We start from the raw sequence: 14,091 nt of genomic DNA on the forward strand, positions 1-14,091 counted from the left end.
GTTGAACCATCAGCAGCGAACAATCCCTGCTGTCTGTGTGTGTTACCATTCTTAATGCGATGTTTGCGTGCTAATTGTAAAGGTATGCCACCTACTGGACTGCATAAATGTCTCTGAAAAACTGAAAATATCAGTATACGTATATCAGTGCTATATCAATAGTATATCCGCGACATATATACGTTTGTCAGCAACTCAGTGTCTTACTTTCACTTATATTCACTTTCTCTAGTAGTTTCATACAGTTAAGCACATGCTTACCAACAGATAACTATGTACTGTATACCCTTATTGTATGTTTGCATGACCTTCCTTAACGAGACCGAGGCACGCTAATTATACAGCTACGCCACCTACCGGACAGGTGCAACCTCTCATGGTTGTGATCAGATATTTTCCCTGTGAGGAAGGTCCACCGTTACACACTCTGTTTTGGAGCACATTATCGTTCTTCAAAAAGTCGGAGACACTGGTGCCTTTGTATAGTGCTCATTTTTTCCATACAGTGGGTTTGATAAATACATACAGACGGCTGAACTCAATGACGACGAAAGTTTCATTTTTACTCTCTTGAAACACCCTCTGAGCGGGCAAGACTCTGAAATAAACAGATGACCAATCGTGAAGTCGTTCCCGAGCTCCTTGAGTGAAGATGGCGCAGGCACTATCAGAGGAGGAGTTCCATCGAATGCAGGTACCTGACCCGTTATTTACCAGTGTAGCTTGTGACATGAGCAGAATTAATGACTTTCAATAATTCGACTCAAAATGGGCATTTACTAAAGTAGATGCGTGGGCTCAGTAGGCCGTAATCCTGGTCTCCACATCTGATACATTTAGCCGACTTGGAACAGAGGGAGGTGGCTTCACAACCCGTGATGGCTAGTAAATAGCTAATGTTAACTAGCCTGCTAGCGGTGAAGGAAGTGGGAAGCAAATTAGACTAGTCTCATGGAGGCTTAAAATTTTCAATACACCCACGAGAAGTAATGTTGGTGTTCTGTGAATAAAACTTAAATTGAGACTGTTAAGACAACTGTCTTGTCAGCTAAACTTCTGGCCAAAAGATGTCCATGAGTCATAGACAGCATGCTAACTGGCTAAACAGCCACTAATGTAATTTAGCTGGTCTGACAGCGCTGCTATGGTAGCCGGCAATTATAGCCAATGACAACGGGTGTGAATAGGAGTAAATGGTGCAAGATTTTGGCGTGACTCATTATAGATTGAAAAGGGAAATTCTTGTGCAATCAAACTGATAGACAAAGGATGCTATCCTAGCTTTGTAGTTAGCTTGTCATCACGGGAACCAGAATAACACAAATGTCTGTTGCTTAGCTAGCATTTAGCATGACGCTAAGTACTCTTTTTTTGTTGACACTTTCATTTGGATCCCGACGGAGAAATATAATACTAAGTTCCCTGTCATCCTATCAGTTTGTAAATTCAGTTTCTCCCATTACGTATTTTCACTTAGCGCATGGACGGTAATCAGATGCGAATTAGCCCTGAGTGAGTGGTTATAGTAGTAGGCAGTTAATACTGTTGGACCTGTGCAATCAGTAACGGTGATGTGGCATGTATGTCTTCCCCTTTATCACACAGACTTTTACGTTAATATGTGTGTGTTGCCCACAGTGAAGGAGAGGTGACTAGTGTTTACATACATTTATATTTGGCCATTGGTTATAAAAACTTACTGTACTCTTGTTACCTGTGACAAAAGGACATAAGCATTTGCACTAGGAACCATTAGTCATGTATCTGTTTTAAGTCTGATCTTCTCTTGTTTGACCTTAGGCTCAGCTGTTGGAGCTGAGAACACAGAACTATCAGCTGTCAGATGACCTGCGCAAAAACACAGCAGGTAAACAATGACTGTGTTAACAATATTATAGGGATTCCAGCCAACATTGATTGCACAGTTATCTTTTTTTTTTTAACGCTTAACAATATGTACTTCTCCTTGCAGTTTCAGCTTAACAAAATATGCTTATTTGCACATAGACATATTTAGGGCACAGTTCAGTTATGTTGTTTCAGATGAACACACCAGGTTGTGTTCATTTTTACAGTTTTTCTGAATGCATTTGTTAGCTTAGTTTTACTGTGTTTGTGCCAATGCACTTGAGTCTGAACTTTATTTTCTTTTAGAGCTGAACAATGTCCGCCAGAAGATCTCGACCTTGGAAAAAGATTATGTCAAAGCACAGAAGGTAGGGGCTATGTTTATTTACTTTTTCAAAGGGTATGTGGAGCGTAGGTACTTGAAATTGGGAAGCTTTATTTTGTTTGCCGTTCACTCACGTAAATATGTCTGTGCTTTTTTGCAAACAAGTGTATAAATTGCAGTTGTCGATATGCCATGCTGATCTGGTGACAAATAAAGAAAGTAAACCCTACCACTAAAGGATACACTGTAACATTGAAGCTGTAACACTAACCTGCCCACAGCTTGACAGCGTTAAGTTTCCGTTAACAGTGTGAACAGCGAGCAGTGAATTTGTCCTCTGCATTTAACCCATCCAACACACCAGTAGTGAACACACGCCAGACGCAGGAGCAGTGGCCAGCATTGGGGTTAAGTGCACACAGCCATGGATGTTGGGCCTGGGAATTGAACCGGCAACCCTCCGGTCACAAGCCTGGTTCTCTAACCTTTAGACCACGGCTGCCCCCAGCGCCCCCATATGATCCAGCTTTTGACTGGATCATATCCCCTACACAATTAAAGAAACCCAGGATTCATGGACAGCATAGGTCAGACATAAGGAAATATAGTGTTTCAATATTGTTTTCTAAAGATTAAAAAAAAAGACAGTTACACTCTTCTGTGCACTCCAGGAGTGCATGACGTGTGATTCTGTTAAACATTTTATGAACCAAAAGGTCAAAGCTAGGCTGTCAGGGACTGTGTGTTCTCATTAGTGTGCCGCAGGGGGTCCTGAAATGGCCTTCCTGCTTTTATTAAGACAATTCTGTAGTGCTCTTTCACGATTTGTTATACTTTCTGCAATATTTTCAGATGATGATGTGAAAGCCTGAAACAATTTGATCTCGTAATCCCAACAGTTTAGTGGGGGTTATTTACGGCATGCTCTTTGGAGCAAGGAGGCTGTTTTCTTTATGAAATCAAATTTAATGCAGTTTCCTGTTAGCTTCTCCCAGAACCATCTGGTGCTCTGCTTTTCATTTGCCCATTGTCGGGGATTCGATATATTCTCTAATAAGTTTTCTGTTTTTGTCAACAGGCTCTGAATAAGAGTAAGAAAGCTCAGGTAAGCCTCCCTCTTTCTCAGATTTCTATAAAATGCTGTTTAATCATGGTCGTGTGGACACTGGGCAGCACATTTTTGGTCTAGCCCAGCTCTAACACACCTTAGTAAGCAAAGCTAGAGCCTTATGACTAATAGACGAGATGAATCAAGGCTGACGAAGTGGCATTAGAACATAAGTGTATTATAAGGTGAGTCTTTTAGATTAATGCAATAGACGAGTGTTTGAAACAAGATTTGTGCTTTACTGTTAATTGTGTCATTGGAAGCAGTAACACCTAACTGTGCAGCATTCTCAGATGCATCGCTGCGTTGTCCACAGCCCCACACGGTCTTATCAAGTGCCATGTGTGGGCATATGATAATGATTACTTTGGCCAATAAGCATTGCAGTACTTGCACTGAGCCTGTAGATCACGGGGGAAGTTCAGAAACTGAGAAACCAATGGGTGAAGTGCATGTGCATTGCACAGTCATGCTACTGAGTCACAGAGGTGTTGGGTTCAGACAGTCCAGATTACATCTGTGTTATATTGATGGGTACTTTACCCCTCTGCTACACTGTGAACATGCATAGGATTTAGTATCTGTTCAGAGGCTGCCAACTTCCTGTATGTGAAACAATGCAGCTTTGGGATCTCACTCTCAACGCTCATTTTTTCTTAAAGCCAGCACTCTATTTCAGACAGATGGTACACGAAAACAAACATTTCCATGTATTATAGCTGAATGTGCTGTTTTGATATTTATTTATGAAACTATAAAGGCATGAGAGTTTAAAGGTGAAGTTCACGCTTTGTTCTGATTTGGTCCCTTCCTAAATCTTCATAAAACCTTGATGCAGTCTCTGTAAGTTGTTATTTTAGTAAAAACAGTTTTAACCGATGATTTTCGGATACATTTTGGAGTTCATAAAATATATAAATTTAAAGCTTCTACTGACCAAGTTAAAATAGCTCATATCACTAGTAAACAACTCGGGGCTAAAATGACCCTTTTTTCATCCTTTGACGTGGGAAAAAAAGTATGTTTAGGATTACAGTGCCAAGACATCAACCAGTGTTAACAGCTTGATAAATCTATTGTAGTTCTGATTGCGTTTTAGGTCTTTATGGAAAATGAGAATTTATGATGAAAAACGCAAAAAAAACCCCAAAAAACTAAAAATGAAAGCGATTGATTGAAGAAACATACGAGGTACAGATGAATCCCCAGGTAAGTGTTGTAATGGGTGTGAGAAAGTGTGAACTTCCCCTTTAACATCAGTGAGTTGTCCTAACCTGACCTAGCATCAGCCTAGCACTGTCCGTTAGCTGGCTAGTCTAACACACCTTAAAGTGACATGACTCTAACATTGTCAGGCAAGTCAGTGCATTGACAAAGACCCCGTCATGTGTCGGGGGAGCAGACTTGACTGCTTTTAGAGTATGATAACAGAATATACAACCCGTGTATTCTGTTGCAAAATAGATTTTTTTTGCTGTTGTTTTAAATGTACTGCTGTTACTTTCCCCATAGATTCTTGTGGTAGACGCACCGTAATTATTGTAGACTTGATCTAGGAGTATGCCACTATGTTCAGATATATTTATTAAAACATGCTCTTTCCTGTTTTTGTGGATGTGATATCTTCTCTAATAATTTTACTGTTTTTGGCAACACCAAACACCCTCAAATTTAAACCATATCTAATAATAGCATACCAAGGGCCTGATTTAATAAAGTTTGATGGTAATTTAGAGGGTGTGAAGGCGTGAAGACATGCACACACAAAAACACGAGTTAATTAGCACAGACGGCTAAGGGTGAGCGGTGCGACTTCTGAATTTTTGTAAAAACTCTCAAATGAGTCATGCTGAATTTTGGGTATTGCTGTGGATGAGACGTGGGTGAGACGTTGGTGAGACGACACAAAAGTCCAGCGTGAGTGTTAAAGAAGACGTTGGTTCGGTGCACAGAGATTGATTTGGATGTGCTGTGGGATTAATAAGGATGAGGTTCCAGATTAGCGATTGCTTGTGCTATTGGACACGTAGCAGATGCAGTTGGTCACGTCCACATGCTGTGTGAAGAGTGCCGTTATTACAGTGAGCAGTAAAGACAGAGACACAGACATGACGTTCATAATGTATTCGTCTTTCTCACATGCCAGTATTATTGCTATTAGATGCAACATCGTTGTTATGAAAACCCATTGGGTTGTATTTTAAATTCGTCTGACGTGGATTCACTCAGTTTGTCTGTGCAGCATGATCATAGTGAAATAACAGCGCACTTGAGGTATTTTAAAAGGAGCTTCAGTTACAGAAATAAGGCTATTTCCTTGCATTTTCAATTAGTATGTCACCCTCTGTAAATTGTGGAAGCATTGCATTGATGTGTTCAAGCTTTTTTAGTCACTGTTAATAATGCTCTGATGAAACTAAAGGTAATTGTCGATACAGACTTTCAACACTGATTGTGTATCATGAGAAATTAGGCTTTTTGGTGCCAAACTCACTTAGTTGTACCTTACATATATATTTACAAGGTGTCTGTGAGCTTAATGAAGCTGAATGAACAACATCTTCTTGTGTGTGAATTTTGACATAAAATGATGAATGTTTCTGTCTCAGTCTTCTGGGTCAGTAATTTAGGCTTTTAAATATTGTTCCAAGTCTGACCGTAATTTCTGTTTGTGTGGTATGATTGAACTGAGGGACTGCTGGTAATTTCTAATGGAGTGAGTTGTCTTAAGTGATCTGTCAATCATGTGTCTTTGTGTGTGTGTGTGTGTGTGTGTGTGTGTGTGTGTGTGTGTGTGCGCGTGTGTGTTCGGACACACAGGAGGTCGATGCCTTGCTCAGCGAGAATGAGATGCTTCAGGGGAAACTCCACAGTCAGGAGGATGACTTCAGACTGCAGAACAGTACCCTGATGCAAGAGCTGTCCAAGGTGCTGCAGCAGGGCACACAGACCTGTGCCCTGGCCCATTAACACTCATGTTTGCCAAGTACTCACAGAAAACCTAGGCTTTAGGAGTGGTAAAAGAAAGCATGTTGGTTTTATTTTTTTTTTTTTCTCTAGACATATACCTTAACTTTCCTTCTTGACTTTTTTTGACGTTTAAGGTGTCGAAATAAATGTCTGCTATCTTGAGAGTTGTCAGTCACGTATGCACGTGTTCATACTGCTTTTTGTATCCAAGTGGAGCAGTGGTGTCTTTCTATTGCACCAAGCTCAGCCATGTGTGATGTGCCTTAGGGGTGTTGGAGGAACTCACTTATTCTTTTGCCTTTCTGTTCAGTTGTGTGCCCAGATTGAGCAGCTGGAGCTGGAGAACAAGAGCCTGAAGGAGGACAAAGGCCTGCAGGCTCCTCCCTCCACGCCTTCCCCAGGCCCTGTGGACGGGGAACTCTTACGCCTGCAGGCAGAGAATTCTGCCTTACAGAAGAAATTAACAGGTAGGAGGAGCAGTCAGTAACAGAATGCATGGCTGAAGGAAAGATATTTTCTCTCGCAATACCAGTTTGGGTGGACTATTGACAGCTACAGTAGTGTGCAATAATCATTGAAAGTCTGTCATTTACTGACACGCACAGACCTATACATACGCTCAGGCATGTGCGCATGGGTATGAGGACCAGTATTTTGTTGGAAAAAAGTCTGGTCACTAACACAGGTTTATATTTCAGTCATTTCAAGCATGAGAACGCCATTTAAATTTGAAAAAAAAGATGAATGAGTAACATCACATGCTTTGAGGTATTAGCAATTTGAGATTATTTTGCATACGCAAAGCAAGAGTTGAAACATTACATTTGAGTTCCTCTAAGCTGATTCCCCCTTGGTTTGCATCCAGTCATCTTTGTAGGTTTTTGCTTGAGATTTACGAAGGCAGGATAGGGTCGGGCTGATGGACCTCGTGTGAAGGAGGTTAGATGAGTGAATGTAAAGCGCACTCTCTTCCTCCTCCAGTGTTTTTCAGACACTAAACATAAGCGCTCTTAATCAAGCCTGGTAGAGCAGCCGTTGTCATTCTGATGTGAAAAACGTGTGTTGCTTAGACGGTGTATTTGTCCTAACATTTGTATCTTGTGTGTCGGACTGAAGGCAGAAGGTTATCTTTACAAGTGATGTATAATGCTGCACCAGAAACACTAATTTTATGCATAGTCTAAGGGAACTTGTCAGACTGTACCTGTAATGAGATCATTAATCAAGACGGCTTCAATTTGTCCGCATAAGCCCTGTCAAGCCTTCACTTTAACCACGTGTAAGATCTACTGAACACAGGCCAGGTCTCTGTGGGCACAGTAATGGTGAATGTATTTCATTTCCATATGGACAAATGATCGGATGATGCCTGTGCCGTCATCACTGATGCAGATTGTTTGTCAAAGCCTAGTATTGACTGGTAGAAAGGTGAGCAGTTAGGTCAGCTAGTCGTTTTGCAGTGCGGAACTTTTGCGTTAAAAAAAACTTTTGGCTGCTCGTTCAAATAGCCTTTTGCCTCTTGGTACACATTTTTTTGTGTGTACGTAACGTGTGTGTGTGTCTCAGTTGTTCTAGCAAAGCTAGCATAATTTCCTGCCCTCTGTCTTGTTTTTCTTATCAAAAGCACAGAGCCAAATCCTTCAAAGGATACATCATGGCTAAAAGTGTCAGGCTCAACCCGCCAAAGGGGCTACGGCTGCATATCGTCCGTTTACGGGACGTTTGGGGAAATGCTGGAGTCAGCAGTACGGCTAGTTGATTTCGCTCCGGGCTCTGATGGATGCGTACAGTCAGGGCAGGGATCGCCCCCCCCTTAACGTCGTCTGTGTGTTTTGTTCAGCCCTGCAGGAACGCCACGAGAGCCAGCTAAAGAGTCCGAGGGGAGCAGAGGTCAATGACGTGAGAGCCGGCGTGATGGATGGCCAGGCCGACGCTAATGGAGTACAGTCCCACGCTGACGTCAGCGGCCCTGGGGAGGACACTGCGGATGGAGAGACCCACAGTCTGGAGCAGGTGAGAGAGAGCTGTAGCCTGCCTAAAGCCTCTCAGTAGTTACACCTACCACTGCACTGTGGGACTAGTGCTGACGCCTGCCGCTATCTGCCGTAAAGTCTTTTGTCTTTTCATATACTGGAACTGCGCTAACTTAATATTAGCCCCAATGTGACCTCTGCTTTTCCTGAAGAATAAATATTGCTTGTGACAATAGTTTTGAATATTTTATGACTGAAAATTCAGCATTTGAATTTTGTATGAGCTGTGGGTCTTTATCCTCTTTGTTTTTTGTTCACGGTGCCAAACAGGCTGAGGCCAGGTGTGCCAAACTGGAACAGCGAGTAAATGAACTAAGCGGTGAGTCGAGTTTTGACGACAGTTACTCTTAAATCTGCGTGCTTATCGTACCCCTCGTACTCTCTTGAGGAATTTGACGCGGTAGAGATCAGTTTAAATGAGTGAGTTTGGATCCCCTCGTGTGCATCACATAAATGATTCTCACCCGTTGAGTGCTGGCTGACCCTACCATCTCAGAGTGTATGGTGGCATGTGATGGTTTACATTCTCTGGTCATGAATGCTCTGTTTCAGAACTGGAACTCAAGCTTCAAACCGAAACGGAGGAGAAACACTTGTTAAAAGAACAGCTTCAGGCACTAGAGGTAACAGAACAGACTTTGGCTTGACGGTTAACACAAGGGAGGATTTTTATAAACTGAGTTTAGAGAGATCACATGCTTCAGCGTTGGCGTCTGCAGCTGCTCGCATTCGGCGAGCTATTGAAAGCTTTTCTCTTATTTCTCTGTTATGCTCTTTCTTTCATGCCTGTAACCACCCGAGGATTTCAAGCCAGGCATTGTTTGACAAATGTTTGACAAATTTTACCGAATTGATTTTTTTTTTTTTTTTTGTATTTCCTGCAGACATCTAAACAGACTGACATTGCAAAACTTCAGGAGGAACTGACTAAGGTAGCGACAAAGCTTTGATCATTTTACATGTTCTGTTTGTCACAGCGGTATTCGACGGTAATAAGTAATTCTGATGCAACAATTTCTGTGTTTTAGCTCACTGATAAATTGAAGAAAAAGCAGGATAGGTAAGTGTTTTGTCGTTCCGTGTGGAACTTCTTCCGCTCTCAGCATTTCAGTAAAGCTCTCCTCACACAGCGCTGTCATGCGTGTTTTGTGCAGAAAAAAGAAACGGCACCATTCGTTCAAGGCCATGATCTGTGTAATCGAGTCAAAACGCCGATGCCAACGTTCAGAGAAATCAGATTCTTCTTCCCAGCGAGTCGTTCGCTATCAAACGTGGCTCTTTTTCTGATTTGAAGTGTCCTCTCACCAAAAAATACAGGTGGCTATGGAGAGGTTTTTACATTTTCCAGCCTTACTTTTCCACCAGCACAAGATAAATGACACTGAAGGTCTTTTTATTTTCCCCTGTTGTCCTGTGGTTCATAACCACTGTGCTGTGACGGACCACGTGGGGCCTCCGCTGTTCGCGGCCGAGTCTCGGCTCGTAACAGCGAGCTCTCTCCGGGCGTTGTTGGCCCGTGGCGCGCGCTGCTCCGGGAGCCGCGGTTGGGGACCGGACCGCGGACCGCGGCCCCCCGTCGGCTGCCGGCGCGCGAGCGTAATGAGTCTGAGGCCTGGGCCGGTCGCCCCGTTAGGGACCGTCCTCTGCTGCGTCGGCAGAAAGCGCTCCATTCTCTCCTCCCTCTGTGCCAAACGCCGTGCCGCCTCTCTCCCCGCTCCACGGCCCTCAGGCTTTTATCTTTCTGCTCCGTGTCATTTCAGGGCTGAAAAGTTTTCTCTCTCACACTGCTCTCCCTTTCTAGCTTCCTGCGGCTGCAAAGTGAAAAAGAGGCGCTCTACAACGACAGCAGGTGTGTGTGTGTGTGTGTGTGTGTGTGTGTGTGTGTTAACAAAGCCAGACCCTGTTTTCCAAATACAAATTACAGTCTAATTTTAAGCCTAGAGAGATAGCTGTTCAGGTTTTCCCATTTCCTTTTGATGTATAGCGCACTGTTTAACAGAGGTAAAAGGAGGTCCCCGTTGTATGCTTTAAATAACTGTTTTGGCTTTAGGACTAAAATCGAGGAGATCCAGCAAAGAAAGGAAGATGAGCTAAAATCCATGAATGTTCGCGTCCAGAAATTACAGACAGACCTGATGTCTGCCAACCAGGTGAGTTCTGGCTCATGCCTCGCTCAGGTTAACACGTGTCTTTGGATGGGGGGCCACCCGATGCAGATATCGTTTAGCTATTGATTGAGAGTAAGTAGTTGTAATGATAAACATTTCAAGTCTCCCCCACGACACTGAAGGCTGCAGGCAGTCTTTCAATTTATGGGCCTGCTCTAGAGGAATATCCCTCCAATGATGAATGAGTCCATGCCTGGTGCTCTATCTGTCAATGTCTTCCTAAAGATTCTGTGAATCTCACAGCCTCTCTCTCTCTCTGTGTGTGTGTGTGTGTGTGTGTGTGTGTGTGTGTGTGCGCTGCTGCAGACTATCAGCGAACTGAAAGAGCAGTTGCAGAGTAAACAGAAAGAACATGACTTGGCTCTCCACTCCCTCAAAGATCAGGTAATATTCCCTCCACAATTCACCTTTTCATCTCTTACTGTCTGATAACTGCCCCTGCTGAATCATGAGATCCACAAACACGGGACTGTAAGAGCAAGTTAAAGAACAGGCTCTCTGATGAGGCGTTCCTTTCATCTCTCCACTGTGCACTCTGTTTTTTTATTTTTTTTCCATTGATTTACCGTGGAATAGTACAGTCATGATGGAGGCACTATGACAGCTGTAGAGAGGGGTTCTAAAAAACAAAAGACCAAAAACAAAAATAAGGTCAGATCTGTCTTAGTGTTTCCTGTTTACCTGTAACCTGTAAAAGCATTGCGTTGCCCTTAGCACGTCAGCATGACCTGTCTCGGACTAGACTGACAAGGTTATATATACGTATATTATAATATAAAAGAGTAAAATGTTATTAATTCCCCTTTAATTAGATATATGGAGGTGTTCAGTGGAATGACCTGTTGTAAAGAATTTGCCTCTATACAGCAGCTAATCCAGTGTAATGTACACGTTTTTCCCACAATGTCAAAATATGAGTTTGATCATGTGAATGATCTGGACCTGGCCGGTACACCAATACAGAGGGACTTTGATAATGTGGTGAAGGACAGGTGATCATTAACGTACCGCTGTGAGTTTTATTATCAGTAGATTTATTAGTAATCGTAGGACTGTCTGATGTGATTCACGCGATCAGACGGTAATTGATTCTGTGCAGTTCTCTCTTGGTTTATTGACTTGATATTTGAATACCTTGGCCCGAGCGCCATTGTCCTGTCTCTTTTTAATTGAACCCCATGAGCAGAAACCAGACTTAATCAAATCGCTAAATTATGTGAGAGTGATTTGATGAAAGTCATTTTTCTTTCCAGCATTTAAGTATAATTGTCACTCCATTCCATTCCAAAAAAAAAAAAAAACACACCCCCTACAAGTTTTTCACCTCTTTGCATGCTAGTAGTTTGAGGGAAGTTTTTGAAAGTTTTTGAAAGAAATTATCTGGGGGTAGAGTATTTAATGGACTGTTGATGGAAGAATGTGCCAGAGATCACCTGAATAATTAAAGGATTAATGAGACTGAGGGAGCGGAGTTGGATTGGCCGGGAGGCAGGAAGTGCCCACCACAGGCCTGTGGGGACGGCCTTGTTTTCCCACCTAATAAGCCTGACTTCTCTGTCTGCTCGCCTCCGGGTCCTGATACCACAAATGTCATTTAGTTACTCGCCGAGGTCACAATTTCTAATTAAGTCCATGCTTTGACAGACACCAGAAAGATAAGGAACAAAAGTTGGCTGTCCTCTTTTTTTTTTTTTTTTTCCCCTTTTCTTTCCTTCTCCCCACTGAGTCGAGGTAGCACCTGACTGCATTTTTAAAAAGCTCTCTTTTACTGGCAAATGCTTCTATGACTTCCCTTCGTTTCTAATTCTGCCTTTTTCTTCCCTCTCTCCCCTTTCTCTCTCTCTCTCTCGCTCTCTCTCTCTCTTTTTTTTTTTTTATTCTCCTCAACTCCTTCTCCTTTTTCGCTTTAATGGGTCTTATCCATCAAATCCATTTTTTCCAATCCTTCAACCTCAATCCTTCTCATCCTTTGTCTTCCATCAATGCTGTCAAATTATCCTTTCTTCTGTCCTCTCTCTCTCTCTCTCTCACTCCATTTCTCTCTCTCTCTCTTTCTCTCTCTCTCTCTCTCTCTCCCTTTTAATCTCTTCCACCGCTCCACATCTCTTCAATTTTATCACCACCACTCTTTTCTTTTCACTGCACTCTCCTCTTTATTCTCCTCTTCCCGTTCACACGTCTCCCAAACTCCCAACTCTTTCCAATCACTCGTACCTTTCCCTTTTACATTTCTGCATTTCACTCCTCTTTTGCCATGCCTCTCTCTCTCTCTCTCTCTCCTTCTCCCTCTCTGCTCTTTGTCTGTGTGCTGGCTGTATGTGTGTGTGTGTGTGTGTGGGGTCGTGTTTGCGGAGCTGCAGGTAGCGTGTCAGAGTGCAGTGAGTCAGGAGCAGGTGGAGAGCATCCTGAGTGAGAACGATGCTCTCAGGACTAACCTAGCTGCTCTAGAACAGGTACAGCCCAATCTTAAACCCGCCGTTCATTACCACTGCAGCACCACCGCCGTTAAAACACCACCGCAACCATTCCAGCCATTCAAACAGCACTGGACAGATGGCGTACTCTCTCACCAACATTAACTCGCTGGCATTGCTTCACTTCATAAAGATCACAGTGGAATGACCACATTCGCTCTTGGCCTTTCACCATGAAACAGAGGTTCATTTTAAGCACTCTCTCAGGGCCAGACACAGAACTTCTGCACCACTGAAGTGTAAATATTTTAAAAGGCTGTGAGGATAGGCTGCATCGCCCCACTTCAAAGTCACTGCTGTGTTTTTTCATGTGTGTCTGTAACGTCGTTTATTTTCACGAATTAGTACGTAACATACAAACACGTTCACGTGGAAGTTTCCACGTCATTTAATCTATTTACAAACATATAGATTAAAGCATACGAAATGCACGTACTCGGCATAATTACAGACACATAGTAATTACAAATGTGAATATCAAATCCCTTAAAGATGCACTTGCTCATACAGCTGTTATGCGGATATGAAGTGCGAGGGTTCACCAGTCCTAAATGGAATGGTAAACCTACAGCACATTGCCTCTGTGCACAGCTGCATCGTTCTTCTCTGGCTCATACTCATCCTTATTCATTACGCTCAATGTTCACCCGTTTGGATATAAGCACAAAATCATCCTCTCCATGTCACACACGCCCGAGTCTTAACGCTCGGGGTTTTTTTTTTTTTTTTAATTCGACGCCTTTGACTCGACGTTCGATAAAGATCCAGACGGTGAAAACCCAAGAGCTGAACCTCCTGCGGGAGCAGAACATGGCCGTCAACGCGGAGCTGCAGCAGAGACGGACGGAGCAGGAGAGCCTTCTGGCCCAGAGAGACGACCTCCACTCCCAGCTCCAGGTACCGTCCCCGCCCTGTCATAAAAGAGTATACTCAAAAAAAATTACCACAGAGCTGTGACATGTAACACGTTCGCTTATTGGCAGGAACCAATGCCCTGTAAAAAGCGTGACAGGAATACATCAGGCGGTTGGACCAAAACTGTCACCTCATATTACTAATGCTAACAGTGACATGCAGTAATGCAAGTTAGTCATGTTTAAGGAGGGGGAACAGGCTTCCTCATATATTCACCGTGTTAAGCGTAGACCCATACTATATTTAGTCA

The 14,091-nt window shown here is 43.0% G+C and overlaps 1 protein-coding gene across 2 annotated transcripts in view; it reads left to right on the forward strand.

Annotated features, from left to right (window-relative positions):
• Positions 1-505: 505 nt before the first annotated feature.
• gripap1 (GRIP1 associated protein 1) overlaps positions 506-14,091 on the forward strand; it is a 33,888-nt gene continuing 20,302 nt past the window's right edge. Inside the window, exons 1-16 of one of the 2 annotated variants that reach the window (XM_030784927.1) lie at positions 506-694; positions 1,801-1,867; positions 2,155-2,216; positions 3,252-3,278; positions 6,102-6,209; positions 6,562-6,718; positions 8,092-8,264; positions 8,555-8,603; positions 8,837-8,907; positions 9,169-9,216; positions 9,313-9,344; positions 10,086-10,133; positions 10,335-10,434; positions 10,759-10,836; positions 12,813-12,905; positions 13,689-13,823. In XM_030784927.1, coding sequence (XP_030640787.1) covers positions 653-694; positions 1,801-1,867; positions 2,155-2,216; positions 3,252-3,278; positions 6,102-6,209; positions 6,562-6,718; positions 8,092-8,264; positions 8,555-8,603; positions 8,837-8,907; positions 9,169-9,216; positions 9,313-9,344; positions 10,086-10,133; positions 10,335-10,434; positions 10,759-10,836; positions 12,813-12,905; positions 13,689-13,823 — 1,290 coding nt within the window. In that variant the 5' untranslated portion in view covers positions 506-652. The remainder of the gene's footprint in view (positions 695-1,800; positions 1,868-2,154; positions 2,217-3,251; positions 3,279-6,101; positions 6,210-6,561; positions 6,719-8,091; positions 8,265-8,554; positions 8,604-8,836; positions 8,908-9,168; positions 9,217-9,312; positions 9,345-10,085; positions 10,134-10,334; positions 10,435-10,758; positions 10,837-12,812; positions 12,906-13,688; positions 13,824-14,091) is intronic. The other variant, XM_030784928.1, reaches the window with a different exon arrangement.

Source organism: Chanos chanos, chromosome 9 (genome assembly GCF_902362185.1).
Source record: "Chanos chanos chromosome 9, fChaCha1.1, whole genome shotgun sequence".
NCBI lineage: Eukaryota > Metazoa > Chordata > Actinopteri > Gonorynchiformes > Chanidae > Chanos > Chanos chanos.